Here is a 26968-nt window from a genome sequence, read left to right as displayed (position 1 = left end):
AACCGTGGATGCTCCACATTCGTTAGCTAACGTTAGACATATTATGCTAACTGTTAACACTGTCAGTAGCCTGTGAATTACTTATTGTAATTGCTAATGCTAGTCATTTATGCTAATCGCTCGCTACCACTAGTCATTTATGCTAATAGCTAGCGCTACTCGGTTATGCTAATCGCTAGCCCGCGACCTGCTAATGCTAACTGTTAGTCCTTCCAGTACATACACATATCCCAGCCTGCCATGAAAACTGTTTACAGTTCTCTTACCTGTACAGTTACAAAACTGTGACAGCAGTCAACAACACGGTGTTTACTCAGCAGACATCCGCTCTGCTGTCGCTCTTGACAGTGAACACGGTTGTAACCATTGTGGTTAAACTCACAGCGCCCCCTGCTGACCTTTCTCCAGCACAGACCGGCTCGGGTCCATGTTTACTTCCTGTCAGCTGGTGTCATTCACAGAAACAAAACATGGAAACAGGAAATGGCCCCATGTAGACCTTTTAATTTAGATACCTAAGTTTTTAAATTGTGGACGGCCTCTGGTGCTGCCGCAGGCACATAAAATGGAGATATTTAATGTAGAAATGGCGGGAACATTAACATTAACATTAGTGTTTTCTAAGCCGGTCTTCGCGCTACACTGGAAAGTTCACCACCAGTGCATGGTGGTGTATAGTGGTTACCCCTTAACACAGTTAACAACAGGTGACAAAAAGCAGGTATTGTTGGGAAGGTTACTTTTAAGATTACAGAATACTAGTTACGCTATTTTAAGTGTAATAAGTAATGCAACTATTTTATTTACTTCATCAAAGTGATGCAACTTATTACATTTGATAACTTTTTGATTACTTTTCTTATAAGACTGATTGCGATAACTAACGTAAAGAGGCTTCGTCGGGTTTGACAAAAAGCATTTCAATGTTGACAGCATTTTCACTAGTGTAGTTTAAAGTAGTGTTAGAGCCTTTTCTGATTTCAGAGTAAAGTATTGTTGAATTTTGAGCCCTAAGGCATTATGTCTGATGACATGGCCACCCGCCTTGACATGTTCATCTGGTCGCAACCAGGCAACTGCAGACCCAGGTCGCTTTGAGTAATGCACAGTGATACCCAGTGATAGCAGTGTCGGCAGCCGGAATCAGGCCAGCTGATTCAGCCCGATTCTTAGGCGTCATTCGTGCCAAGTCTCAGCTGAGTCAGGCAACCGGATGCAGCCTGGCTAATTTCATCCAGTGTCAGCAGCTGCAATCAGGCCAGGTGATTCGGCCTGATTCTAGGGCATCATTCATACCCAGTCTCAGCCGAATCAGGGAGCTGGACCCAGCATGGCTAATTTCATTCAGCATGCCGAGTTTGGGCCAATGCTGGGCCAGGTCATTTCTGATAACGGCCAGTGATGGCAGTGTCAGCAGCCGGAATCGGGCCAGCTGATTTGGCCCAACCGTGGAGTGTCATTCATACCAAGTCTCAGCCAAATCAGGCACCTGGACCCAGCATGGCTAATTTCATCCAGCATGCTGAGTTTGGGCCGATTCTGGGCCAGGTCATTTTGGCTAATTACCTAACTCCATTACATGTAACTTCCCAATACCAGATATAAACATTTAAAACTGATGAGCATGCTAGCAATTAGAAGGCTGACCCTGAGTGTAAAGCCAATGTCTTAATATCTAAAATAAGCATTCTAGTTTCTGCTCGTTGAGGTGAGGTAGACATATTTATCAGTGTTTGTGTGCCCTGGAAACTTCCATTGTGTTGTGTTGGTCTAGCAGCACTTCTGTGTTTGTGTTTCCTGCTTCGTCTCTCTAACGGTTTCACTACATTTCCATAATATTCTCACCCTGCATCCCTCAGACCTCCAACATGGCTGCACAAACCTGACCCAACGCCTGCAGAGCAGTGGACAGTTGTTGGCTCTTCATCCATTCCAAGGCTCTCCATTATGGCTCCGGATGACAGATGTAGATACGGCGGTGTTCTCCCCCCAGGCTGTAAAGCACGAGGCCTAACCTTCCTCACAGCAGAAGTAATGGTCCACACCTTTAATTGTCGTGGGCTGTTCATCTTCACTAACAATAGCAGTAAGCAGTGGGTCTGGGAAAGAAAAGCAGTCGTGTCTGACAAAGGAAGTGATTTAGTTCTGGAGGCAATTCGTAAGCGGGCGTTGCAGGAGCAGCAGTAATGTGCCGAGAGAAAGATCATATGGGGTAAGAGGCGTAGCAGACACAATAGTAGCACACAAGCAACGCTGGATTTTTTTCCCCTTCCATTGCAAAGATTTATCTGAAAATAAGAGGCAGTAAAATGTATATTGTGTGTGTCCTTCAAGGTAGCCAGAGCTTGTGTTATTGAAGTGGACATGATGCTCTCTGAATTATGGATGTTGCGAAGGCTTAGAAAGTGAGTTGGACAAGAGCAACTTTATCGTCACGGCTGTATCAGTCAGAAAACAAACACATCTCATTTAAAGACTTGGTCTGTTTGTGTAGGTGATCTTCAGGGTTTTGATGCCCCCTCATTATCCCATTTGATGTCAAAACATCATTTGATGCTCAACTTTCAAAAGTCTGTTTTTAGCTCGGTATTTCTTTTATTCCGCCCAGCCTTCAAAAGAGGCAAAACTGCTGCGGAAAAGATGTGCCACTGATGGGTCACTAGTTTACTGTCAGTATTAGACGCGTAAAATAAGAAATAGACAAGTGTTGTTACCAAATTAAAGCGTGTTCCCCGGGAAAGTTGAGGCCCATTAAAATGATAGATTGCATGGTGTATGCAAAGGGATGCTTTACACCCACAAAACAGTCTAATTGCATTCATTCCTGTAAGAAGTCCACAAATGTTGAATCTAGATTCTCAGGCGTATTGGCAGCAAGCTGCTAGACAGCAGATGACTAGCTTCAAACGAGTAGCGAGGGGGAGGGATGTAAAATCTTGACAAACAGTGAGAGCCAGTGTCCACATCATCTCTCGCCCCTGACAGGCTTCCCCATGCATGAATTCAAAGCTGGTAAAACCATGGCTGGATTCATTTTGATCTGACATCCATCATGTAGATCAGTGTTGTGGCTTCACTGTACTGTGTCCACGATAAGATGTTTTGGCAATCGGCCCATGACATCTGTTCGAGTCAGTCAAGAGAAACTGGGACCAATTTGGCATTTCTGTCACAAGTTATTGTTGGCTCTTTGGCTTTAAGCACCATTCATTCCGATTAGAATAGTCACACAAAACTATTCCTGAATGTAATTACAATGTCTGAATTGAAAAAAAAGTTAATTTAAAACTTCTGTATAGGAAGCTAATCATATTCACTCATGATCATTTTTTTGAGGTTGCAGTGTAAGGTGGCGTTGCATCAGATTGTGTGATTCTGTAATGTGTTCCTGTAATGTTTCCCCCCTCCGTATCTCTGCTGTGTCTTTACCCCAGAGAGGATTTGCAAATTGGAAAATTGCGAGGGGCTGCAGATTTTTATTCTTCTTTTATTTGTTTAAAGCAACCAGAAAAAAGCCTTGTAGCCAGTCACCAGGGGGTAAATGGGTGTTGTGTACTAGTTTAAAACCATTAAGAAATAAATTACATGATACTGCAATATTAATGATGATGTGAGAGGCAGACTCAGAGTCAGGGGTTCTTTGATGGTTACAGTGATGTGGTTCACAGCACTGTCCGAGCCTGCTCAGTATATAAGTCTCATTGCTGCGTTATAGAATCACAGATAAAGCGTTGCTGTGTTTCTGTACCAGCTTGTATGGCTGAAGCATGGCGGCATGTGTGTGGAAGGCGTTAGGCAGATGGGATGTGTCTGATATCTCTCACTCAACATAATGAGACGAGAATGCGCTTCACCAATCTTAGGGCCCGTCTGATGGCAAGAGACACAGTGCCCACTCATATGGGAGGGATCTTTCCCCTCTTCAAAGATAATGAGATGACAATGTATTCAACTATCATTAGATAGAGACAGGGTTTGGTGGTGGTGGGGAGGGAGGAGGGGACGGAGGGAGAAACATTCTACAGCACTTGTCTGCAGCCTTTGATCAGACAAGAAAAGCAACTGTCATTCTTTGTATCAGCGCCGGACTCATGAAAGCACAGCTAACTACTTTATCACCACTGGTGTCACTGAAAGGCTATAGTTTGTGCTGTAGTTCCCTCGAGCAGGCGATTTCTCAAGCTCACCTGGATTGTTAGCCAAACAGGAACACACACATCTCTGTTGTTGTCACCGTGCTGCTGCTGCTGCTGCTGCCCAGTGTGATATGCTAAATCTTTGTCTCTCTCTGAATTCAGTCGCTTGACAAAAAATTGCAGCAGTGTAAAAATCAATTTGCCATCACCTGGGAAGAGAAGACGCAACACTTTTGCCTGACATGGCACTCCATTGCAAGATGTCAAAAGTGCCATGTTAACAGGCTTATTTAAGCAGGCCTGACGAGACAATCTTATTCTAAGTTGACAGTTTGTTGTGGCACTTGTAGAGGGATCCATCTTGTCTTTTGTCCCCGTGGTGAAGATGATCCCTCGCATGCTGGGTTTTTTTATTCTGTCTTTCTTAGAACACTGTGTTTTGACAAATAAACCATCCAAATCTTTTTTTTTTTTTTTTTTCTCCCAGGCATTCTTCAGCGAGCATTAGGCCAACTGATCTGCACTGAAGTTCTGAGACTGTATTTTGACAGCAAACAATTATGCAGCGTTATCATTTATCTGGCAGAAGAAAATGTGTTTTGGTGAAGTCCAACAATCTGCGCCTGTAACGTGTAATCTTTGAAAGTTTTCATCAATTACAAATCGCCACATTACAGTCTTAACATTTTGTACGTTATGTAAGGAACTGGTGCACATGCGGTATGGCTTCAAAAACCAACAATCAATACAGTACAATGTTTGCAACACACGCTGTGTTGTTGCATCTCTCTCTCATCACTTTCCATCTCTGTTCACTGTCACACACAAGAAAAGAGAATAAAATAGGAGGGAGAGCTGCTCCCTCACTCCCTAAAAAAAAAAAGAAATCAAACAAAGGCTAGGAGCAGAGCTCAAAAATAGAACAATCTGTCTACATTTGTCACACAATTATGAGAGATTGTTAAAACTTTAGTGACGCCAAAATCCCTTTAAAACCTGACAAATCATGTCTCAAGTCAGGACTCATCATCCTCTCCGTGCTTCCCCTTAAAACTCAGCAAGATGCTCATTTGAAAGTAAGAGAAGGAGACGCCTTAACATCCAATTTCCCAACATTTCATCATCGTGTCTCAATAATTATGCAGGGTTATTAGCTCAAGTATTTGTCCTTGGCATCCTTAATGCCGGCTGACATTTATTATGAACAGTAATGGTATTGGAGATCTTTGATTTGCCGTTTGCGGTGGTTAAGTGTAGTTTGGCGTGTTCTCTGCAGTGCAACAGCACCCTCTCTTGATAATTTATGATATGATTACATCACCATGAAGGAGCATACAGTATGTGAGTGAGTGTGTGTGATACTGGTGGGAATATACTAGAGCCCAAACTGCTAAGATGAACGAAGCAGAGTGCTCACTAACAACACCAAAATGGATGCATGCAAATTTTATTACTTTGTTTGCATATTTTTATTGCAAAGTCCCTGAACCAGGCGCTGACAGTGTACATTTGTGTTGGGGCGTCTGCACTAACAAAAGCTACAGTCTACACTGAATGTGCAAAATCTACATCTCATTTGTCTAAATCTTAAATCATCATCTTAACTTCTCTGTGTCTCCTGTTTTGTGGTGTTTCTAGCTTCAATTATTCACTTCATTAGCCATACATTGGGATTAGGGCTGTTTTCAAAGAAGAATAAAGGGTTGATTTTAATTAGGGCAGTGATAATCTTAAAAAAAAATTGAAGGTGACTTAAATATATAGTAATATTTAGCCGACACATTCAGTTTTCAGATTAAATTTAAATGGAAACTGAGGATCCTCTTATGTAGTAATGTGTTTTATTCAATGTAGGTCATATAAAACACCTAAAAGGGTTTAATAATAAGATTCTAAGAATAATCATAATGGGATTTTTATATCAGAGTTTTCCAACTTCAGCTAGCTTTGAGTTAAGTCGGCGCTGCACCACCTTACTTTTAAATTATCACTGAGTTTTATACTTTATTAGGAGTTCCAGTTTAAAAAAATGTAGCAACAGTCAAACTACTGCAGTGAAAGTGTGTCTGCTGCCATTGAAATGTTGTACTGTATCATAAATAGGGTGTCTACAGGCATCACACACTTAGATGTAACGATTTTTAGGAGCTTTTTTAAGATAATATTTAACATTTTTATTATTGGACAAATCATCTTTTTTCTTATTTAAGCATTGCACATATGAATAAAACTATAGCATATATATTTATGGTTATAAGAATAAGGTTCATCTACATTTTGCTAACAGGTAAATACAACTTTAAAGTCAAACTGAGACAGTTTTTGAAGAAGAATCACCTGTGCAGTCATGAATAATTTGGTGCTTCCTGCTCTATGGTGCTAATTATGTATTGCAGTTTGTGTCTTGTATTGTTTTGTCTGTATTTCTATTGTTGTTTGTGCTTTGCACTGTCACTTGTGTTCTTGTTGCTGAGTCTTTTGTATCTTAAGGCCCAGCTAGGGAGGGGCATTGCACATGAGCTTAGGCTATAAATGCTGCGGTGTGGCGTCTATGTATGCTACATACTTGTCCCTATACAAATAAACATGAAATAAATAAAATAAAAAGTCAGTATTAGGTTCAAGGGTGAGTTTAAAGATGTGTATTGTCAAAAATGTGGACTGTCAGGCAGAAGAGCTTGGCTCATTTTGACAAAAATAAATGGATTAATGAAAATATATAGAATTTTTGTGGCAATTAAGACCTCAAAAATTCAAATTTAAAGACTTTTTAATGACTTTTAAGGCCTAATATTTATTAAATTGGATTTAAGACATTTAAATACTTTTAATGACCTGCAGACACCTCGGAGAGGCACACTTTTCCTATGGCCCTCTCTGGAAACCTGATGATTTTGTCAAAAAATAAATGGATAAATGAAAATGTCTGAAATTTTTTGTTCCACTTAAGACCTCAAAAATTCTAATTTAAGATTTTTTTAATGACTTTTAAGGCCTAATATTTATAATATTTAAGACTTACAGACCTGCAGACACACTGGAAAAGCACATTTTCCCTATGGCCCTCTCTGGAAGCTTAATGACTTTGAGGTAATGTATCATACCCTCATAATGTGATGCTCCTCCTCACTGTTTGTTTTAAACTGTGGTTGCAAAACTGCGGGTGGAACTAGACTGAGTCGGCAAAACAGTTTCGTCTAACAGATGTGGAATTTAAAATGGGGCAATACTGAGCTAACCCTCAGGAGAAGAATATAATGTTGCACATTTGCAACAATCATATCCATCGCAGGGACAAATTGAATAAAGCTATTTTCATCACTATGGGCTCATGTTTCCACAGCCATTACACTATGCCTTTGAATTAATTGGACAGAGATATATCGAGATAAATATTCTACATGCTGGGGCTTTCAGTAATGTTATACTCTGAAGAGGTGAACTTAGGTGAAAGCTATTATCCTTTATTGATCTCCATTTTAAGATCTGACAGGAGGAGATGCAGATAAACAGAAATAGAAAGTTGGAGAAGGAGATTTATCTTTGCATCAGCTGAGATACGGATGGTGCAAAAAGGACTATATACCTCCAAATGAAAAAGATAAAGGTGTGTAATGTTTCGTGTCTTGTGAAAAATAATTAAAACTGTCGATGTAGACATATAAGCTGGTATTCTGTGTGCAAAAACCATCGAAATCTCACCAAACAAGTGAGAGGAGGGTGGAGTGGTGGGGGGACCTTGAAACTATTTGGAGGATAAACAATGAAAAAACACAAAGGCAAGCAACAGCAGTTGGTCCTCAGTCTGTCGAGTGAAATCAACAAACATGCTTGCTTGATTTAAAAAGTGGGTGCTGCAACGAGAAGAACGCTGAGGTTAATGCCGACATCAAAGTAGTTTCCAAGTCTGTTTAGTCAAAGAATCAGTTTAGTTTACTTTTAGCAGAACAACAAGAGAAATCAAAATCTGCCCGCCGAGGGGCCACAATCAGCTCTAAACATGGATTTGAACGTGCAGAGAAGACTGATGTTGTTTTATTTATAGGTTTGCATGCTGTACAAAATTATGATAAAAACTAACATTTGGCCCCAAAAACGTGTCATAATTACAGTTACAAATTGTTCCCGTTGTGATAAAGTTAGTAATGTGTGAACTCTTATGAGCAGAACAACCAACTATGAATCTAAAAATTTCAGATCAAAGTCACATTAGTGAAGTGCTGTGGATATCAGGTTTCTGAGTGCTGCGCATTAGACTCAAATAGCTGGTTTGGGTGCACCCAGTGCCTCGTAGCCATAGTCTGCCATTTATTCTAGGTTAAAGGACGACCTCACCCTCATATGAACATTTGTAAATGTTTGTCAGTCATGCTGTGTACCCTTGAATTCTTTAAGAAAACAGTTTTCTTGCACGCCTCCACAGAAAATGGCGAACATATTGACCATCCTTAACAGCAGCAACACTACATCAAAACATCAGTTTGCAAACTCTCACACAACTCCTGCAGTATAATGCAAGTCTATTTTATCTAGTCGAAAGCTCAGAACCTTCCAAACACATGCACGTTCACTACAAAATTCTTAATGACAGTCTGGCTTTGAAGAGCGCAGTGTTAATTTCGTTGACGAAAACAATTACGAAAAGTTTTCGTCAACAACCTTTTTTCTAAGATGAAAATGAGACGATGACAAGCTTAAAATAGATCTTGATAATAAAAACTTAGACGAAATCTGTGCTTCATTTTTCGTTGAGACGAGACGAAAATGTTTGTGGTGGACTATCGGACACTAAAAAGCTGAGAACGGCCGTGCTAGCAATTGTCTTAAAAATGCTGCATGAAGCAAATAGTCTGCGCAAAAAAACACTCAGACTGGAGCAGCATCAGCCGTTGGTGTGAGTTGTGAGTTGTCAGCAGTAAATAATCAGCTGTGTGTGTCTGACTATGAATGGAGGAGCTGCTGAATGGATTTGTGGCGTTTGTTAGTTGCAGTGGTGGCTGTTAGCAGTTAGCTCCGCTTTTTAGTCGCTGAATGGCAGCGGAGCAAGCAGCCACCAGCCGCTGGACTTCACATCTGTTGATGCCAACAGGACTCAGATCAAACCTGGACTTTCTCCAGAAGGTTTATGGGTTGATGCTGTTTGAAAGGCAGGTATGAGGCTCGGTTATCTGTGCTGTAAGTACAAAGTCTGAACTCAGATCAGTTTTCTCTGACAGAGATTTAAGTTTAGTTTTAATCACCGGCTCTGAGAGGACACAAGTTTAAACCTAACATGTTGCAGATTAAGAAAGAATTCAGGCTTTAATTGGATTATTTTTCTGCTTCTTAACAATGAGATTAAAGACAGACTTTAAAATGAACCTGGGTACAAATCCCAGTTGTCTCAGATTAGTTATTTGTGCTGTCAAAGTTTTTGAGAGCATAAATAGAGAGGTGTTGAGCTTTTCAAATGATGACCAGTGAGCGTGTGCTCGTAAATCACCCATTAAAACTGTCAAACACTGCTGGAGAAACGACAGTTTCGGAAGTGTGCGGAAATTATTTGTAGTTGCAGAAAAAAATGGTCTAAATGAAGTTATTATACAACTACAATGACTACCTACAATGTCATGAATTTTCATCGACTCAAACTATGAAGGATAAAAATAACTAAAAAGTGACTAAACTAATAAACATTTTCGTCTCAAGACTAAAATATCTGTCAAAATTAACACTGGAAGAGAGCATAGGTAAGTTTCTCTTTCACTTTGGTTTTATATACTAACGTTTGAGTGAAAGTGCATGTGTTTGGGAAGTACTGAGCATACGACTGGCTAAATGAGACTGGGATTATACTGCACGAGGTGTGCAAGAGTTTGCAAATGGATGTTTTGATATAGTTTGCTGTTGTTAAACACGGTCCCCAATCAATCAATGCAACAATATGTTCAATGTTTTCTGTGGAGCACTTCGAGAAAACAAAGTTTTTACAAACTCGAGGTAACACGGCGTGACTGACTGATATATAAATGGTTATTTTGTGGGTGAAGTGTTCCTTTAACCCACTGGTTGTGTTGTAAATGATAACATCCAAAAGGCATCATGTCCTTAAAAATACAGAGTGATCTCGATATATAATATTGCATAAATCAAATTAAACATTCGCTCAGCCAGCATGCCCAGAAATAAAGATAAAAGAATAATAACTGTCGTCACCAGGCTGCACTGGTGCTGCACTATCAACACAAATGCAGTTTCAGAAAGTTCACAAAAAAATCTGTACAGCAATGTGAAATATCAATATGATATATTTTCTGTAATTCACAATTTTGTAAACTTTTATTTAATGCGAAACAAGACTTCTAAGACAAGCAAATGACTTTGGTGTTCTGTAGCTACAGGCTCAATAATAATAATAATAAAAAAAAAATCCAAATATATTATTCAGTAAAATTTCATTCCTGTTTTTTCAAACCAGCCTGGACGAACTCGTCGCCCTCAGCGTTCACAGTGGTCTCCTCCGCAAAAGAGAAAGAATCTGTTCAGACCACCCACTGAGGAAAGACACAGGTACGTGGTGACATTTATATATCATAACAACTTTCATTTGAAGTGGCTATAAAGTGAAATATAAACCCCAAAATATACTGTTTCATGTGATGGCACCGATAAGAAAAGTCTCTGTATAGATGTAAACTAACCTGCAGGCTTCTTTTTCTCAAAATGTAACTTTTACATTTAATCTTACGAACATACACAGAACGTTTCAGAAAACTAGTATAACAAAGCAGTACAACAAAGCCTTGGCACTTGCTACAGCTTAGCCAAGTCTATGGAAATTCTTGATCGTTTGAGAATGTGGAGAATGTGCAGTGCATTCCAGTTTCTGAATAAGTCCTCCCCAGTGGGCAGGCATGTCCACTAATGATAGAAACAATGGTTTATGGGCAAGGCTCTGTCTGTGTTCCCCTCTGAAAAATGTGGACAGCCAAGTTAAAGAAGATGAAAAAAACCCCGAAACAACAAAAAAAAAAAACCACGACTCTCGAAGGATGTGTCCTTGATCCGTTGTTTTGTTTGTCCACTCCTCTTCGCCGCTCTCTCATTTGTTTCCCATGCTGTCGTGAGACAAAACGCTCAAGGCAATTTCACCACCACCACGCAGGCGCCTGCCCTGCCAATGTTGAGAGGGACCTCCTACAGGACGACAGAGAGGTTAACATGCAGCCTCTCATCTGAGGCTGTCTTCAAAAAGAATCCTATTTTACTTCATGCCGATAAGAGGGTTACAGAGGCAAGATTGGAAAAACATATTGCGAAAAAAAGAGGAGAAGAAAGCTATAAAATATTGATAGGATTCAGGGACTTGAGCAGATTTATGCTCCTGAGGGGTTTTAACTGGAACCCTGATGTTACATGTCACCAGTGCTGGCAACAAAAACTACAATCTAATTAAAAAGTTTAACCATTTAAAATGTCACAAGTTCCCTAGTTTTATTTATGTATCTCAAACAATAGAACATCTACACTGTGATAAATGCATTTTGGTGCGATTACCTCAGTCCACTCGTTGTTCTGTGCGTCATAGGACTCAACGGTGTTCAGATACGTCTGGCCATCGTATCCACCCACAGCATACAGCCTGTCTCCCAGCAGGCAAACACCCACTGCGTCCCGGGGGACACTGAGTGAGGACACAGTGGTCCACGTGTCCGTCTTTGGATCATACCTGTAATTGCAATATTTGGATTATTTCTGCACTACGGCTGATATGGAAAATGAAGGTTTTTTATTCATCCAAATGGCAAAAATCTCAATAGGTAAAGAGTGTCCCATGTCCACTGAGACATCCCATACGTTCGTTGCAACCCCTCTCAGCACAAACAGAGAGCCAGATTGAAACTTAAAGAGACAGTTCACCCCCAACTGAAAAATTCATACTTTTCTTTTTCCTGTAGTGCTATTTATCTACAGTGTTTTGGTGTGAGTTGCAGAGTGTTGGAGATATCGGCCGTACAGATGTCTGCCCTCTTTCAAATATAATGGATCTGCAGGATGATACAGTTGGCTTCGGTAGATTGGTAGAAAGAAAATAGTTCCTCGCAACAAGGTCTGAGGATTATCTCCACCGGGTCATGATTTCTGGAAAGAGACATTGCTATACTTTATAGGCGCTTTGAGCACCACAAGCTAAGTGCTGTTTACTCCAGTATATTCAAGAAAAGGCAGACGTCTCTATAGCCAGTGGTGGCCCTAGCACATTTGGTGCCTGATCCAAGTCTTTCCCTGACCCCCAAACATGTTTGTAGACAAAGTACTGCACATTAATTACCAAAATGCAAAGAAACTACCTTGCAAATAAAAATAAAATAATAATTTGTGCTAATTTGCTTTAAGTAACATGTTGTACATATAGTATAAAAACAATAACAAATTAACTTAGAAGAATAAAGAAGAAGAATAAAAAATGAAATAATATATGACATTGTAAAATAATAATAAAATGTACAAAGTAACTTTCTAATTAAACTAGGGATGCACTGATTTTTAAATTCTAGGCCGAAACGGATACCAGTGTTTAAAATAACGATTTCATAGCCAACAGCATGTTTTTATTGATGTTTCTTTTGTTTTTTGTTGTTATTTATTCTTCTTTTGTTCCAGGGAAACACAGAAATCTACACTATAACACACATTTGTGAAACAACCGTTAACATAACTTTCTTTCACATGATAAACATGCTCAAAAAATAAGCGAAAAGCCCTTTTACTACATATGATACGTCATAATTCCCTGTCTAATATCTATTTTATAGTTTGCCACCAAAAGCTACATTTTACAAGATGACACTGAACACATCACGAGATGGTCATAATTTACCTCTGCCTAATTCTCCTTTTTACTGAATAGAGCTCGAACGCCTCACAGTGTAAATCAATGCAACCTCCGTGAGCTGAGCAGAGGTAACGATAACCAGCTCTCCTCCTGCTGATTCTGCAACACAGATGTTGTTGTTTTCATGTCTAGTGATAGTTGGGTGGGCACCAGAGAGCTTTTGTCGTTTTGACAGCAGGAAACCAAAAAAAGACCTCTCTATTATTTAGTAGGCTTTGCTATGTTGTTATGTTGTTGTGGCCTGATGTGGCATTTCAAAATAATAGCAGTACTAGTATCAGTAAAAAATAGTAAAAGATAAACATTTTGATTTTTCTTCCCCCATTAGTGGCACCCCCGATGAATGACAGCGCCCTTAGTGTTCTCCTATACTGCCGATGCCCAGGGCCGGCCCTGTCTATGACTGATATCGACAACACTCGTCAACTCACACCTAAACAAGCTAGGTAGACTCTAGATAGCACTGATTATGGGGTGAACTGTCTCTTTAAAGCACATGAAGCGTGACACAAGGGATAAACCAAGCTGGTTCCAGAGGACAATTTGATGCACAATCGCTACAACAGAAAGATCAATCTGTTATTATTGATGCTAAATTACAATGGAATAAACTGCGAACTGACCGCTGGGACTTTTTCAAATCCTCTTGAGCACCTTTATGGAATAATACTCGGATTCTAATTGGAGATAAAGTGGTTAACTGGACACTATGTAAACAATTTCTGAGCTTTAACCAAACTGTAGACAAATAGAAATTACAAGCTAATCCATTTTGGAGGTACCGTAAAACTTCAATTAAAAGCCTGGTCCCAATTAAATCTCTTACCAGCCTGGTGTGGCTACACATTTTGACAAATAAAGGCCTGTCTCAATGAGAGGCCTGGTCTGGTTGCCAAGCAGTGCATTTTTCTAATGGAAGTCCTTCTCATGTTTAAAACCGGGTTGTTGGCTACCTCAAATTATGTGTCCATTCCTCAATTACACTGTAAGTTATTCATATCTTTAGTCTGTAAGGGTCCTCAGATCAAAAGAATCAAAAGGGCTTTTCATAAAGTTGTGTGGACTGTTTTAACAGGATAAAGTGGTGATGTGTCAGTGTACCGGGTGCCGTAATCCTCAAGTGTCGTGACTCACTCTCCCTCTGATGCACTGTCTGTTGGAGGTAGATCAAAAGAATGATTCATAATTAATATAAAATCTGAAGCCTAATTTTTGAACAAGTAATATTTGTTTTAATAGACAATTTGTATTTCCCATCTTCGCTGATAAGCAGTTGTGTGTGAAAGGAATTAAAGACCTGTCCCAAATAGAGGCCTGTTGATTTCAGTGACTTAAGCAAATAATGGCCCGGGCTATTAACTGAAGTTTTACGGTATGTCCAAATGCAAAGTACCTTGTCTAAATGGGTATGCAGCCCTCTTAGCTGTCCCACAGGCAGCCCCAAAGAAGAAATGCTTACTAGAGCATCATGTAAGGACACTTCTTCAAAGATCTATCACTCACTGCAGGAACAGTTTTGTGACACCTTGATCAAAGTAGAAAAAACAAAACAACGGGCAGGGGACGTGGCTGCAGACATAGCCTGAGGCCTGGAAGTCATGTTTGACTAACATCAATACCATGCTCAAAAAAGGAGCAATAGGTTTATCCATCTGAGAACAACACACAGATGGCATCAGACACGACAACAATTATATAAGTGGAGACTGACACAAATAGCCTCCTGCTGGAGATGTGACCAGAACAACGCTTCTGTCCTACATGTACTCTGGACATGTCCAGCTATTAAAGGTTTGTGGAAGAATATCCAACAGGTTATTTATTTAATACAAAGTCAGGACTTGTACTTGTCCTCCTTTGAAGAGAAATTGATTATTTTGGCTTTTACAACAGCTAAACTGATACTACTGAGACACTGCAGGAAAAGCACCAGACCCCTTGCAAAGAATGAGCTACAACAAGGGCTCAGGTGTCTGCTCAGGAGAGGGTGCCACACTTTGTATTGAACATGCTTGATCAGTTTTTGTTTACATGCTGCCCTTTCACTGATTGGCTGTAACTAGAACTGTACCTTAGAAGTCAATTTAGTGATTCAGTGTAACTAATGGACTGTTGTGCTTAACCTTGGAGAACATGCCAGTGTGTTGGTTTTTGTGTTTTCCCCATTCATCTGATTTTGCACATTTGTATGGGAGTCTGTTCCTGATAGATCTGTTAAGTGGTTATTTTGTCCTTGTCACCTTGTTTTAACTTTCAATAACATCTCGAATATTAAAAAAAAAAGCAAAATTGTCTCTTGAACAGCAGCTGGCAGCCTATCATTGTCGGCACATGCTGAAAAAGACATTTTTTCAGGGGCATTGGTGGCTTAGTGGATAGACAAGGCACCCCATGTACAAGGCTGCTGCCGCAGTGGCTCGGGTTCGACTCCAGCCTGTGGCCCTTTGCTGCATGTCACTCCCTCTCTCCCTCCCCCTCACACTTGACTTTCCTATCAATTAAAGGCAAAACTGCCCAAAAAAATATCTTAAAAAAAAGAAGACTTTTTTCCACCATGTTGATCATTAAGTTGAAAATGAAGACACATTTTATGATTTACTTTCAATTATTTCTGGGTAATGAGGTCCTTTAAATGTTTAAAAATGCAGCCATGTCTTGCTGAGACTTAGTACTGCCAAGGACTGAAGCTGCCTCATGTAGTTTTGTATCAGTGTGAGGTGAATTAAGTCAAATAATGATGTGACAGAATGTGATCTGCAGTCAGAAAATGTGATATAATAAGTGAAACATCTCATAAACAGTGGTGGAAAAAGTATTTGGATATTTTACTTAAGTAAAAGCAGAAGTATTACAATACTTTTAAAGTACTTAAAGTACTCATCATGCAAAATGGCCATTTTCAGATTCATATATATTATAAAAGTGAATTATAGTTGGTGATACATTAATATATTAATCACTAATCACTTCAAATGTAGCAGCTGGTAAATGTGGGGCTTATTTTATTTACTTTGTATACTAATGGGTAGTTCAATTTAAAAAACCTACATCATCCTTTATTAGTTTATTGTATTTCATAATAATAATCTGAATCTGCAAAGAAATTAGTGATTTAAGTTATCGCATAAATCTAGTTATGAAAAAATACTATAATATTTGCTTCCAAAGTGTGGCGGAGTGGAGGTATAGAGTATTATACAACAGCAATAATACTTAGCTGGAGTACAAGTCCCTCAAAATTGTACTTAAGTACAGTACTGGAGTAAATGTACCTGGTTACATTCCACCACTGCTCATAAACATGTGACTGAGCAGACACTGATATACTCGTAATTATTTGATATTATATTGTGTAATGTTAAAGCGAGTCCATCCCGACTTCTGCTGCATCAAATACATGCAATTAAAATGTTAATACACCTTCTGATCTTGGAGACTGATAAATTGATAAAAGAGGCTAACAGACCACAAAATGCTCAATGCAAATGATTCAAAATGCTTTTCAGTGAGTAAAAATCACTGTTTCATACATCACTGAACTGTCAGATACCAGGGGCCGTATTCACAAACATTCTGAGAACTCTCTCAGAGAGCTCCTAACTTGGCCTAAAGGTTTTAACTAAGGAGTCTTAGCTTAGGAGTGATTTAGGAAAGTTCTCAGAGCAACTCTAACCAAGGAAGGGACAGAAACTTTTATCTTAGTGAAGAGGTGTGGTTGACCCCGTTGCTAGGTGTGATGCTTTCTTTTAACAGATGTGATTGGTTGTGACAGAGCCAAGTCATCACTGCTGCACTGATGCATTTTTCCAGTTTTCCAAATATCTTAGTGTTGTGATCATTTTATTTGTGGCGTTTAGCGTTAGGCGTGAAATGTGTGCGTATCCCTAATGAGACTGACCACACATATCATCCCTGCATGATCCAATCTGTAGCGTTACCCACTGTCATCCAGCATTTGGAAAATATTCCTCCGACCTCTTTGTGTCTCCACCATTTTCTCCTCTCTTTCAGAAACCCTTAAGCCTCTTAAAAAGTCCTCCTCCCTGCTCCTAACAGTTTTTATACATTAGCAGCTGTTTTAAGGTCTAAGATGCTTTGTGAATAACTTTTATCTTTACAAGGACCTAGTCTTAACTGTAAGGAGAATTTCTAAGTAAACGTCGCGAATTGCGACGGTATCTGACAGGTATCTGACAATTAAATTTAATGCTTTTTAAGGCTTTTTCAAGGTCATTTTTTAACCAAATTTAAGGCAGATTTTTGGCAAATCATCTTTTTCTTATTCAAGCACTGCAGGTCAGTAAAATGGTAAGTATATTTTGCCAACACATAGGTGTGAGTAAACAAGTAAAAAGACTTTAAGTTTAAAGATTTGTAACACTGGAAATGTGAACTTTCAAATTAAAAAATGTGACTCATTTTGGACAAAAATTAATAAAAAGATGGATGAATTAAATAAGATAAAATTTACGTGGAAAGTAAGGACTCACAAATTCAAATTCAAGACTATTTAAGATAACTTTTAGGGCCTTACATTTATGAAATTGAATTTAAAACATTTTAAGACCTATTAAGAATCTGCAGTCTCCCTGTGAGCTGTTGTCAAATCGACTAAACACAGGAAATAGAGAGAAATCAGACAGCGCTGGAGAGATGTATGTTCACTTTAATTATGTTATTTGAGTTACTGAGTTATTTCAGTAAACAGATATTAAAAATTAAACATAATTTGGTTGGAAATTATATAGCAACTTCATTTATGTTTATTAAAATTAATCTGTAGCAGAAACCTTGTTTAATTTTCATTACCTCCGCTTACAAAATAATGATACAGATTATGTGATGTTAAATAGAAAGGTGGTAGCAGCATCAGATTTTTCTTTAAATACACAAATAACAGGAAGCACATAAAAATTAGGTGTAATCTGTGATTAAAAATGGGACTAGGTGTTCTTAGCAGTGAGTTCCAGCTGAAGGTGCTCTACTGTGAGTCACACCAGCTTCAGATTCAGGCAGATATTACCGCCACCAGATGGTGCCAGATACTATCAAATAAAACCATGTGTGGAAACTATGATCTCTTCTATTAAGTATCAGTAGTACAATACAGACATGTCTCAAAATGCAGGAACAGGGTGTGGATTAAGAGCAGTTTGCCTCCCTTTTGTTCCAAAAGTGTCGTCCCCACCCACAGCTGCAATCCCAAACCACTTACGTAACATTTTTGTGTGTTTTTTATCCCAGAGAATAAGCGTTTACCGACCTTTCAACACAATCGGAGAGTCTAGAACAGTGGTTGGATGCGGGGGCGTCGTGTCCACCTACAGCATACAGGAAGTTGTTGTACGTCGCCACACCCACACCTCCTCGCCTTTTGGCCATGGGAGCACACATGCTCCACTTGTTGGTGTGCGGATCGAAGCACTCCATCGACCTCAGGCACGAGCTGCCGTCTCGACCACCCACTGCAAACAATCTGAGAAATTAAACAAAGCGGGTTCAAGATCTGAAACATCTGACATGTGCGTACAGTGCTGGAGGATCAGGGGGGAGCAGCTCACATCAGCTGTCAGATGTTTGTGGAAGTAACGACAGAACAGTGATAATATGACAGATTCTGTAAGATAGAGCAGTGAGCAGTGGATTGCATTTTTCAAAGGCCCTTTCCTTGAGAGTGTTCTCTCCCAGAAAGATCACATCAGTGTTTTAAGTGCTTGTAGCTCACAGGCCCGACAGCAAAAAAGTAGAGGCTAGGGAAACAGTTTCCTTGTTGTCTATTTTTGACCTAGATGCAGCAGAAATAACTCAGCATCGACTAACACTGAATACTGGATGGAGCCAAGCAGCAGCCTCTTCTCTCCTTCGGCACACAAACATATTTAAATTAGGCTAAGAGCCAGTCTGTTCTTTGCTTAATTTACTTTCAAGCAGTGTTGTAAGGCATTTAATACATACAAATACACAAAGCGTTTTGCTTTTATAGAGTCTAGATTAGTCTGTATAAATTACCACACTGATTATAACAGTCTCTGCTGTGAGCTGCTGACTACTGCACGAGTTTTTCTAACACACGCCACAAAGGTCGATTCTGCATTCAACAAGTATAATGTTGTCAAACTATCACTGCACTAATGCTGCACTTCAGCTTTTCCTGGACCAGTGCACCGAGAGTTATATAACCATGCCTGTGTTATTGCACGCTCTATTCCAAATTACGTATTACATTACTGCTGACCGTTTTCCAAAGCAAATTTTGGAATTTCTTAATGTTTATTCATTTCAGTACCGTTTGCAAATCAGCCCTCAGAATATTTAATGGTGGACAGGAACATAAATTCTGCCTCAGCTTTTTGTCAAAGTCACATTATTTTTGCATGAAAACAACAGATGGCTTATAAATGCAGGCACGATGTTCAAACTTTAAGCCTATAAACAAGGTGATTTTGTGTTAGACTTGCTTAACAAAGAATCCCTTTTTAAAAATCTAATTATCATCACCAAGGGTAATGCTAATTTTAATTATGGATGCACTGATGCAATATTTTTCAGTCCTAATACCAATACCTGAACTTTGGATATCAGCGGATACCAAGTACTGATCCGATACTAGTGTTAAAGCAGTACATTACCGCAAAAAATTAGAAGTTATTCCATTATATAAGGCCAGGGACAAACAACATTTTACCAACTACAGGCCTATATCATTATTCTGCCAGTTCTCTAAAATATTAGAAAACCTGTTTATTAGGAGGTTGGATCATTTCATTGAAAAGTATCAGTCAGTTCAGGTTTAGAGCAAATAGATCAACATCAATAGCATTAACAGACTTAATAGAATAAATTACTAGTTGTACTGATAACAAGAATTATGTAGTAGGGGTTTTTATAGATTTTCAAAAAGGATTTGACACCATAAACCATGACATATTCCCCCAAAAACTGGAAAGATATGATATGAGAGGGGTTGCATTGGACTGGGTAAAAAGTTATATGGGTTGGCGTCCCACAGGGGTCAGTATTAGGTCCATAACTGTTTATTTTGTACATAAATGATATATGTATGGTGTCCAGAAAATAACAATTTCTTTTATTCGCAGATGACTCCAATGCTCTTTGCTCTGGGGAAAATCTGTAGCAGCTTTTGGAGGAGGTCACGACAGCAATGAGAACATTCAAACAATAGTTAAGCATAAATAAACTGTCTTTAAATATGAACAAAACTTAATTTATGTTGTTTGGAAACCTCAGTACAGACACAGAAGTACAGATGTTAATGATAATGTTAGTGAGAAAAGAGTCTATGAAACAAGATTTCTGGGTGTGATTTTAGACGACAAAATCTGCTGGCAACCTCAGATCAATTATGTAAGAACAAAGCTGGCAAAGAGCATCGCAGTTCTGGGGAAAACAAAACACATACTGGACCATAAATCACTGCACACTCTGTATTCATCACTTGTACCACCATATTTGAATTACTGTGTGAAGGTTTGGGGCAACACTTACAAAAGCAACTTACAGCCATTACACATCCTTCAAAAGGGAACAATCAGGACAGCACACAGGAACACACCGTTTTTGAAGTCACGTGCATTGAAATTTTTAGATCTGGTCAATTTTAAAACAACAATAATCATGTTTAAAGCCAGAAATAATTCATTTCTTGGCAATATTCAAAAACTGTTTTGTGACAGGGAAGGGGGTTATAATTTCATTCATTTTCCATAACCGCTTATCCTGTTAGGGGTCACAGGGGGGCTGGAGCCTATCCCAACTGACATTGGGCGAGAGGCAGTGTACACCCTGGACAGGTCACCAGACTATCACAGGGCTGACACATAAAGACAGACAACCATTCACACTCACATTCACACCTACGGACAATTTAGAGTCACCACCGATTAACCTGCATGTCTTTGGACTGTGGGAGGAAGCCAGAGCACCCCATGCAAACTCCACACAGAAGGGCTCCCCCACCCCAGGTTCGAACCAGGAACCCTCTCGCTGTGAGGTGACAATGCTAACCACTGCACCATCGTACCGTTGGTAACGATAATTTTAACTATGGATGCACTGATCCAACACTTTTCAGTCCCAAACCAATACCTGGACTTTGGGTTTCAGCCGATACTAAGTACCGATCCGATACCAGTATTAATGTAACAAATAAATATATAGATATACATTTAGTGTATTGATATTTATTATAGGGAGGCACAATCCCCGTGTTAGTGTGGATTTCCTCCTTGTACTCCAGCTTCCTCCCACAGTCCAAAGACATGCAGGTTAATTGGTGACTCTAAATTGTGAATGTGAGTGTGAATGGTTGTCTGTCTCTATGTGTCAGCCCTGTGATAGTCTGGTGACCTGTCCAGGGTGTACCCTGCCTCTCAGCCAATGTCAGCTGGGATAGGCTCCAGCCCCCCGCGACCCCTAACAGGATAAGCAGTTACGAAAATGGATGGATGGATGGATGGATATTTATTATCAAAATACTTAATCGAGCACCAGCAACTTGCCATCATAAAGACTTTAAACTTGGAAAGACTGATGGAGCTGCTAAAATACTTCATGATATCAAGGTGTGTACAACACGAAGAGGAGGGCCCATTTGCACACTGGGAAAGATTATATAATCCTTTTATTGCTAAAGACTTTCCTGAGAAGTTCGTTTTTTATCATTATATTTTAAATGAAAGTATGTTGTCCTTAACCCTAACCCTTTTTTCAAAATGACCAAGAATGAATTTAAGTGTAATCCTTGTAAATCAGCGCTGCCTGGTTTGACCCCAATTAACAAGCAGTACTTGACAAGACTGACAGCTGCTTTAAAGACTCCTCGGCTCTGACTGATTGTTTTCATTCACATGCTTGAAGGCCATGATAGAGCGCATGATTTTCTCATTTAGTGCACTGTGGTGCTCTGTGAATATAGTGACAGTTTCAGCAAATATGAAAAAGTTTATTTGTTTGTATAAAAGCTTTAAGGCGGACATAGCCCTTTGAAAACCATGCGCTACCACTAGCATTCCTGTTTTACTGTGTATTGCCTGTACTTGTCTGCCTCCTCAGCTTCTGTTGTGGCTCCACAGATGCCAGTGACCTCGGCCTCAGGCCCCACGATATTTCAAAGACCAGAATAAGTGTAAGGTCGCACATTTTTAGCAATCAAATGCCAGTAGGTCTGAAGGTTCGATAAAGCGACTTACTTTCCATTCAGTGCTGTTACTCCCATGGTGCTCCGCGGTGTTGACATGCTGGCCACGTAGTTCCACTGCCTGGCCTGAGGGTCCCAGCGTTCCACTGTGTTGAGGTAGCTCCAGCCGTCGTGGCCTCCCACAGCATACATGGGGCCCTCCAACACAGCGATACCTACAGAAATAGAAGCAGGAGATATGTGTTGCCCGGAAAAGTAGAAAGGAATCAAATTAAAGGAATACTTCACCCCCCAAATGACCATCTGTGTATCAGTTACTCACCCCATGAAACACTATATTTGTTAAGAAAATTTTGTTTTTCTTGCATGTCTGCACAGTGTATGAAGAATCCAAAAATCAAGAAAATTCTTGATGAATTTAAGTCATAGGGGTCCGTGTTTAAGAACAGCAAAACTATATCAACACATCTGTTTACAAACTCTCACACAACTCACACATTATGATCTAGAGCCCCATTTCCACCAAACACTTTCGGTATGGTACATTTGGAACCTAACGTAACCCTTCAGACATGGTACCTAGAACCTAGCGTTTCCACCGGAAACAGTACTCCTAAATGTGGGCGGGGTTGTTGTCACTCACTGCTCCGTCCAGCATGTGACACCGTTTAATACCAGATCTGTGTGCTAGGTACCCCAACAGAGGGGTGACCAAAAATGGGGACAGAAAGGAACGGTCCCATTGGTACCATCCACAACTTTTCAGAGTTGAAATGGAAAAAAAGTGAGGTGAACTGAACCGTACTGTACTACTCAGTGGAAACGGGGCTAAAGTCTCATTTGTCCGGTCATATGTTTAGTACTTCCCAAACAGAAAGCCCTTTCTGACAGGAAATTGAGCTATAAGTTAAACTTATCTATGCTCTCTTCAAAGCCAGTAATTTCACCTCACTGAGCACAGGAGCTGCTGCTCTGCCACTGCCTTAATCGGTTGGTATGTTTGTAATATTGTGTGACTTCAGTGTTTTAAAGGGTTAGTTCGGATTCACCAAGGCAGTGGTAGACCAGCAGCTCTGGTGCTCAACAAGGTAAAATTATTGGGGGGGGGGGGGGGGGGGGGTTCCATTGGAGATTGGAGTTGTGTAAAAGTTTACAAATGGATGTTTTGATATTGTTTTGTTGTTAAATTCAGTCACCTAAGGATTCAGTGCATCAAGGGTTTTCTCCATTTTTGGATTCTTATTTCACCCGAGGCATTTGAAAGAAAAAATATTTCCTGACAAATTCAGTGTAACACGGGGTGAGTAGCTATACAAAGGGACACTTTGGGAGTGAAGTATTCCTTCAGTGGTACCATTAAGTATTCATGCTTCATTTTATACTAATATGTGTGTTCGTTTATAGTGGTCGTGAATACTAAATGAAATAAAGTGCTTTTTCCAAAACAAACTCTGTTTTCTTTCAACAGTTCTTGGAGCAGGCAGAGGTACGTTTCTCATTTTAGAAGTGGGCAGAGTGAGTCATACAGCTGACCGAATCTATTCAGAAAACAGGAAGACTATAGAGCTGCACTCTTATTCCTCATTCCCAAGTCACAGAGGAAAGCGGTTTTCCTCAGCAACAATGTCGAGGATGTTTTAACACAATGGATTTTTATATTACCACCCTTATTTCCTTTGGTGAGAGTTCAATTATTTGGAGGGAACATGAGGGCAAGACCGCACTGAGAGAACCTCCAATGACATAAACACTGTCAGACAGAAACAATTCTCGTAGTGAGACTTCCTTTTATTACCGACTGGTGGCTTTGTAATAAAAAAGAAATACTTTTTCTCGCCTATACCCATAATGCACACAGCAGGAAATGGTTGGGCAGGGATGCTGGTAGACACTAAGCTCAAATATATTCAGACTCAAAATATGCACGCCACAAGCGAAGCAGCGAGAGATATTTGCTGCGGGAAACATCAAAGACAACACAGGTAATCTGTACAGTGTGATCTCCTGGGCTGGCTGATACCTCCGACCACACTGGGTGAGCGAGCTGAATTCTTTGACAAGATCTCCCTGTTCTGTTACCCAGAACTGTTTCAACTGTGAATCAAAACGCTTCTGATATGAGATTTATTGGGCAGGGAAGGGTAAGGAAGAGCAGGGCCAGCACAGCCTGCCAAGCTTTGATAGGGGAATGGGAAAATATCAAAGGTCTATCTCAAAAAGAAATGTACCTTTTTTTTTTTTTTTTTTTTTTACAGCACGCCAGCTGTGACCCTCCTGAGCATGCATCCTGCAGTTTCTGGTGTTTCATAACACCAGGTAGCCGGAGCGAGCTAAAAGCTTAAACCTTGCAATGGCTGACAGAATTGTGTTTTGTTGTCAACGTCCTGTAAACACATGAAGTTTGAAGGAATTCAAGAATAAGAAAAATACACATAATGCTGTCGCTGGACAAAGAGACTTTCGGAGTAGCGTAGAGTAACAAATAATTTTTTTGATGACATATAGAGCTGAAAAAATTGGACCAGAATGATGAATGACTTCGTAATAATTAATTAGATTTAATCATTTATCAAGCAAAAATACCAAACATCCACTGGTTCCAGTTTCTCAAACGGCAGAATTTCATAATTTTCTATGTCATACATGATAATAAATTAAATATCTTTAGTTTTTAAACAACAGGAAGATAAAACTGTGATTATATAGGGCTCTGAGAAGTTTTATTTTGACACACTACATAGACAAAACTAATCATCCGTTAATTGATAATGCAATTGGAAGACTAACCCACCATTATGCCTACTACATACTAGAAGACTTTGTAAATACTTTTAAAAGTCTAAAGCCTGACATTCTCTCACATGTAAAGACAACGTGAGTTTTTAGTCACAGATTATAAGATTTTTGGATTGGATCTTTGCAGGGTCACTATTTCCAAAACGACAACTAGATTCCTCTTGAGATTATTTTCGATCTTGCTCCTGGTGGAGAATATTTCGCCAAACTTTGTTTAGGAAATATGGTATTGTAACGGACCGGGTGATGTGATGTTAACTGTATGGATTCTGTCACTGTTAAGAATGTTAAGAAAGCTCCGTTATGGCAGTTACTGAGTTTTCTGTAATGTCAGCAAACATGTCACTCCCAGCAAAGTTGTGTGTCTTTTTTAGATGTTGTGACGCCCGTCAGTCAGCACTAGCACCTATGACAGTGATCTGTGTGAGATACCACCTGTGATTGGCAGAGGCTTGAGGAGGGAGGGTTGTCGTTAGACCTGCTAGTTGTATATGTGTAAGTCGAGGAGCGGGAGTTGTTGAAGTAGCCGCTAATACGGAGAACACCTTGTAAAGCAGACAAGTTTGTTGTTTCGGCATTGGCTATGGTCCCACAATAGCTTGTGTTAAAGTTAAGGAATAAAAAGCCAGCAAAACAAGTTCATGTCTCGTAGCCTCATTGTTAAGGGACGCTACAATGTATTCACAATTCCTTATGTGTCCACAAAACACCCAACTCTAAAACTCAAGATACAAGGCGTCATATGTCAACAGTGAAATAAGTGTAGGTTGGTGGGTCAGATACATGCCAAATTAAACACCAGATCTTGTTCACTCCACAACTCCACCAGTTTCGCCTCTTTTTCCAACAGAACAGGAGAACAGAGACTTATTCACATTCTTGCACCTCCCTCCCCTCCTTGTTTACTGTCTACCAGGTTTGCTGCTCGCTGTTAGGTGCTGAAGTTGTTGACAACATTCACGTTATCAAACTTCACTATTTCCCATGAGCCAATACAAACTTAAGACAATATTAAACATGTTTGATTTTGTCGGAACGTCAAGTCAATAGTAACTTTATATTTTGGAATGGCAGCACTGTCCTTATATGACTGAAGCAATGTTTTTATGCCCATATTATTAGATAATCTGTCAGTGTATCACTGTCTTTGTAATGAAACAAGTGGAGAGACACACTCACCGAGTCCGTGTCTGTGTGTTGACATGGGGGGCATGGTGGACCACACTTTATTGATAGGATTGTAACACTCCACCATGTTGGACGTCTTGAGTCCATCTCTGCCTCCGACCACATACAGCTTGTTGTCTATCACCGCGACACCAAACTGCAGCCGGCGTCCGTTCATGATTCCAACCTGGACCCAAGTGTTGGTCCGCAGGTCGTACTTCTCTATGGTGGTGGAGCCTGAAACCACAGACAACAAATATTACAATCTAAAGTTCCCCTTCAGACACATTTTTAAGTATGTCAAAACACTGTGCTGTAACTAATATTTTGTTTGATATGGTTTCCCCACATAAAAATTACAAAAAAAAAAAACAAAAAAAAAACTGAGGCGGAGCCGGAAGCAGATCTACTGTTTAGGCAATTATGCAACTTTGTAGCAAAATGAGTCCCTGATTAGGACCAAAGCAGCGAAGTCTAGGTCTGAAAGCACCCTTTAGTGACTTTGCACAGTTACAAGTCAGTATAGTCAAGGTCAGAAATTTTAAGGCATATAAACAGATGAAAAACACATCTGATTGGAGGAGGACTTAAAATAAATTACATTGCTGTGTATTGATAACTGCCTGTGGGCTGTACCTTTGGTGGCATCCATCCCTCCTACAGCATAAAGCGCCCCCACGGTCGACTTTCTAGGTTTGGTTCTTGGGCTCTGAAACATGGGACGTCTCTCTGGCAGAAGATGGTACTTCATGGCCTCCATTAGCAGCTTTTGGCACTCCAGATCATCGGAGAACATCTTGTTGTTTTCCAGATCTGCAAGGAGCTACATTTAAAGGA

At 39.8% G+C, this 26968-nt stretch overlaps 1 protein-coding gene and 1 long non-coding RNA gene across 5 annotated transcripts in view; both read right to left on the bottom strand.

The window, feature by feature from the left end:
• The window catches only part of LOC126389376 (uncharacterized), an 85222-nt gene extending 84842 nt beyond the window's left edge, over positions 1–380 (bottom strand). For both annotated transcript variants that reach the window (XR_007569855.1, XR_007569854.1), the window contains exon 1: positions 267–380. This is a non-coding gene — a long non-coding RNA (uncharacterized LOC126389376). The remainder of the gene's footprint in view (positions 1–266) is intronic.
• A 7775-nt stretch (positions 381–8155) lies between these two features.
• Positions 8156–26968, bottom strand: part of klhl4 (kelch-like family member 4) — a 56432-nt gene continuing 37619 nt past the window's right edge. For all 3 annotated transcript variants that reach the window (XM_050043021.1, XM_050043022.1, XM_050043019.1), the window contains exons 6-11: positions 26768–26954; positions 26144–26368; positions 22221–22383; positions 18275–18487; positions 11673–11844; positions 8156–11312 (exon numbers count right to left, since the gene is read on the bottom strand). In XM_050043021.1, the coding sequence (XP_049898978.1) occupies positions 11253–11312; positions 11673–11844; positions 18275–18487; positions 22221–22383; positions 26144–26368; positions 26768–26954 (1020 nt within the window). In that variant the 3' untranslated portion in view covers positions 8156–11252. The remainder of the gene's footprint in view (positions 11313–11672; positions 11845–18274; positions 18488–22220; positions 22384–26143; positions 26369–26767; positions 26955–26968) is intronic.

The sequence above is a fragment of the Epinephelus moara genome, chromosome 4, assembly GCF_006386435.1.
Source record: "Epinephelus moara isolate mb chromosome 4, YSFRI_EMoa_1.0, whole genome shotgun sequence".
NCBI classification, from domain to species: domain Eukaryota; kingdom Metazoa; phylum Chordata; class Actinopteri; order Perciformes; family Serranidae; genus Epinephelus; species Epinephelus moara.
The sequence above is the reverse complement of the archived record's forward strand: the minus strand, read 5'-3'. Positions and strand labels throughout refer to the sequence as shown.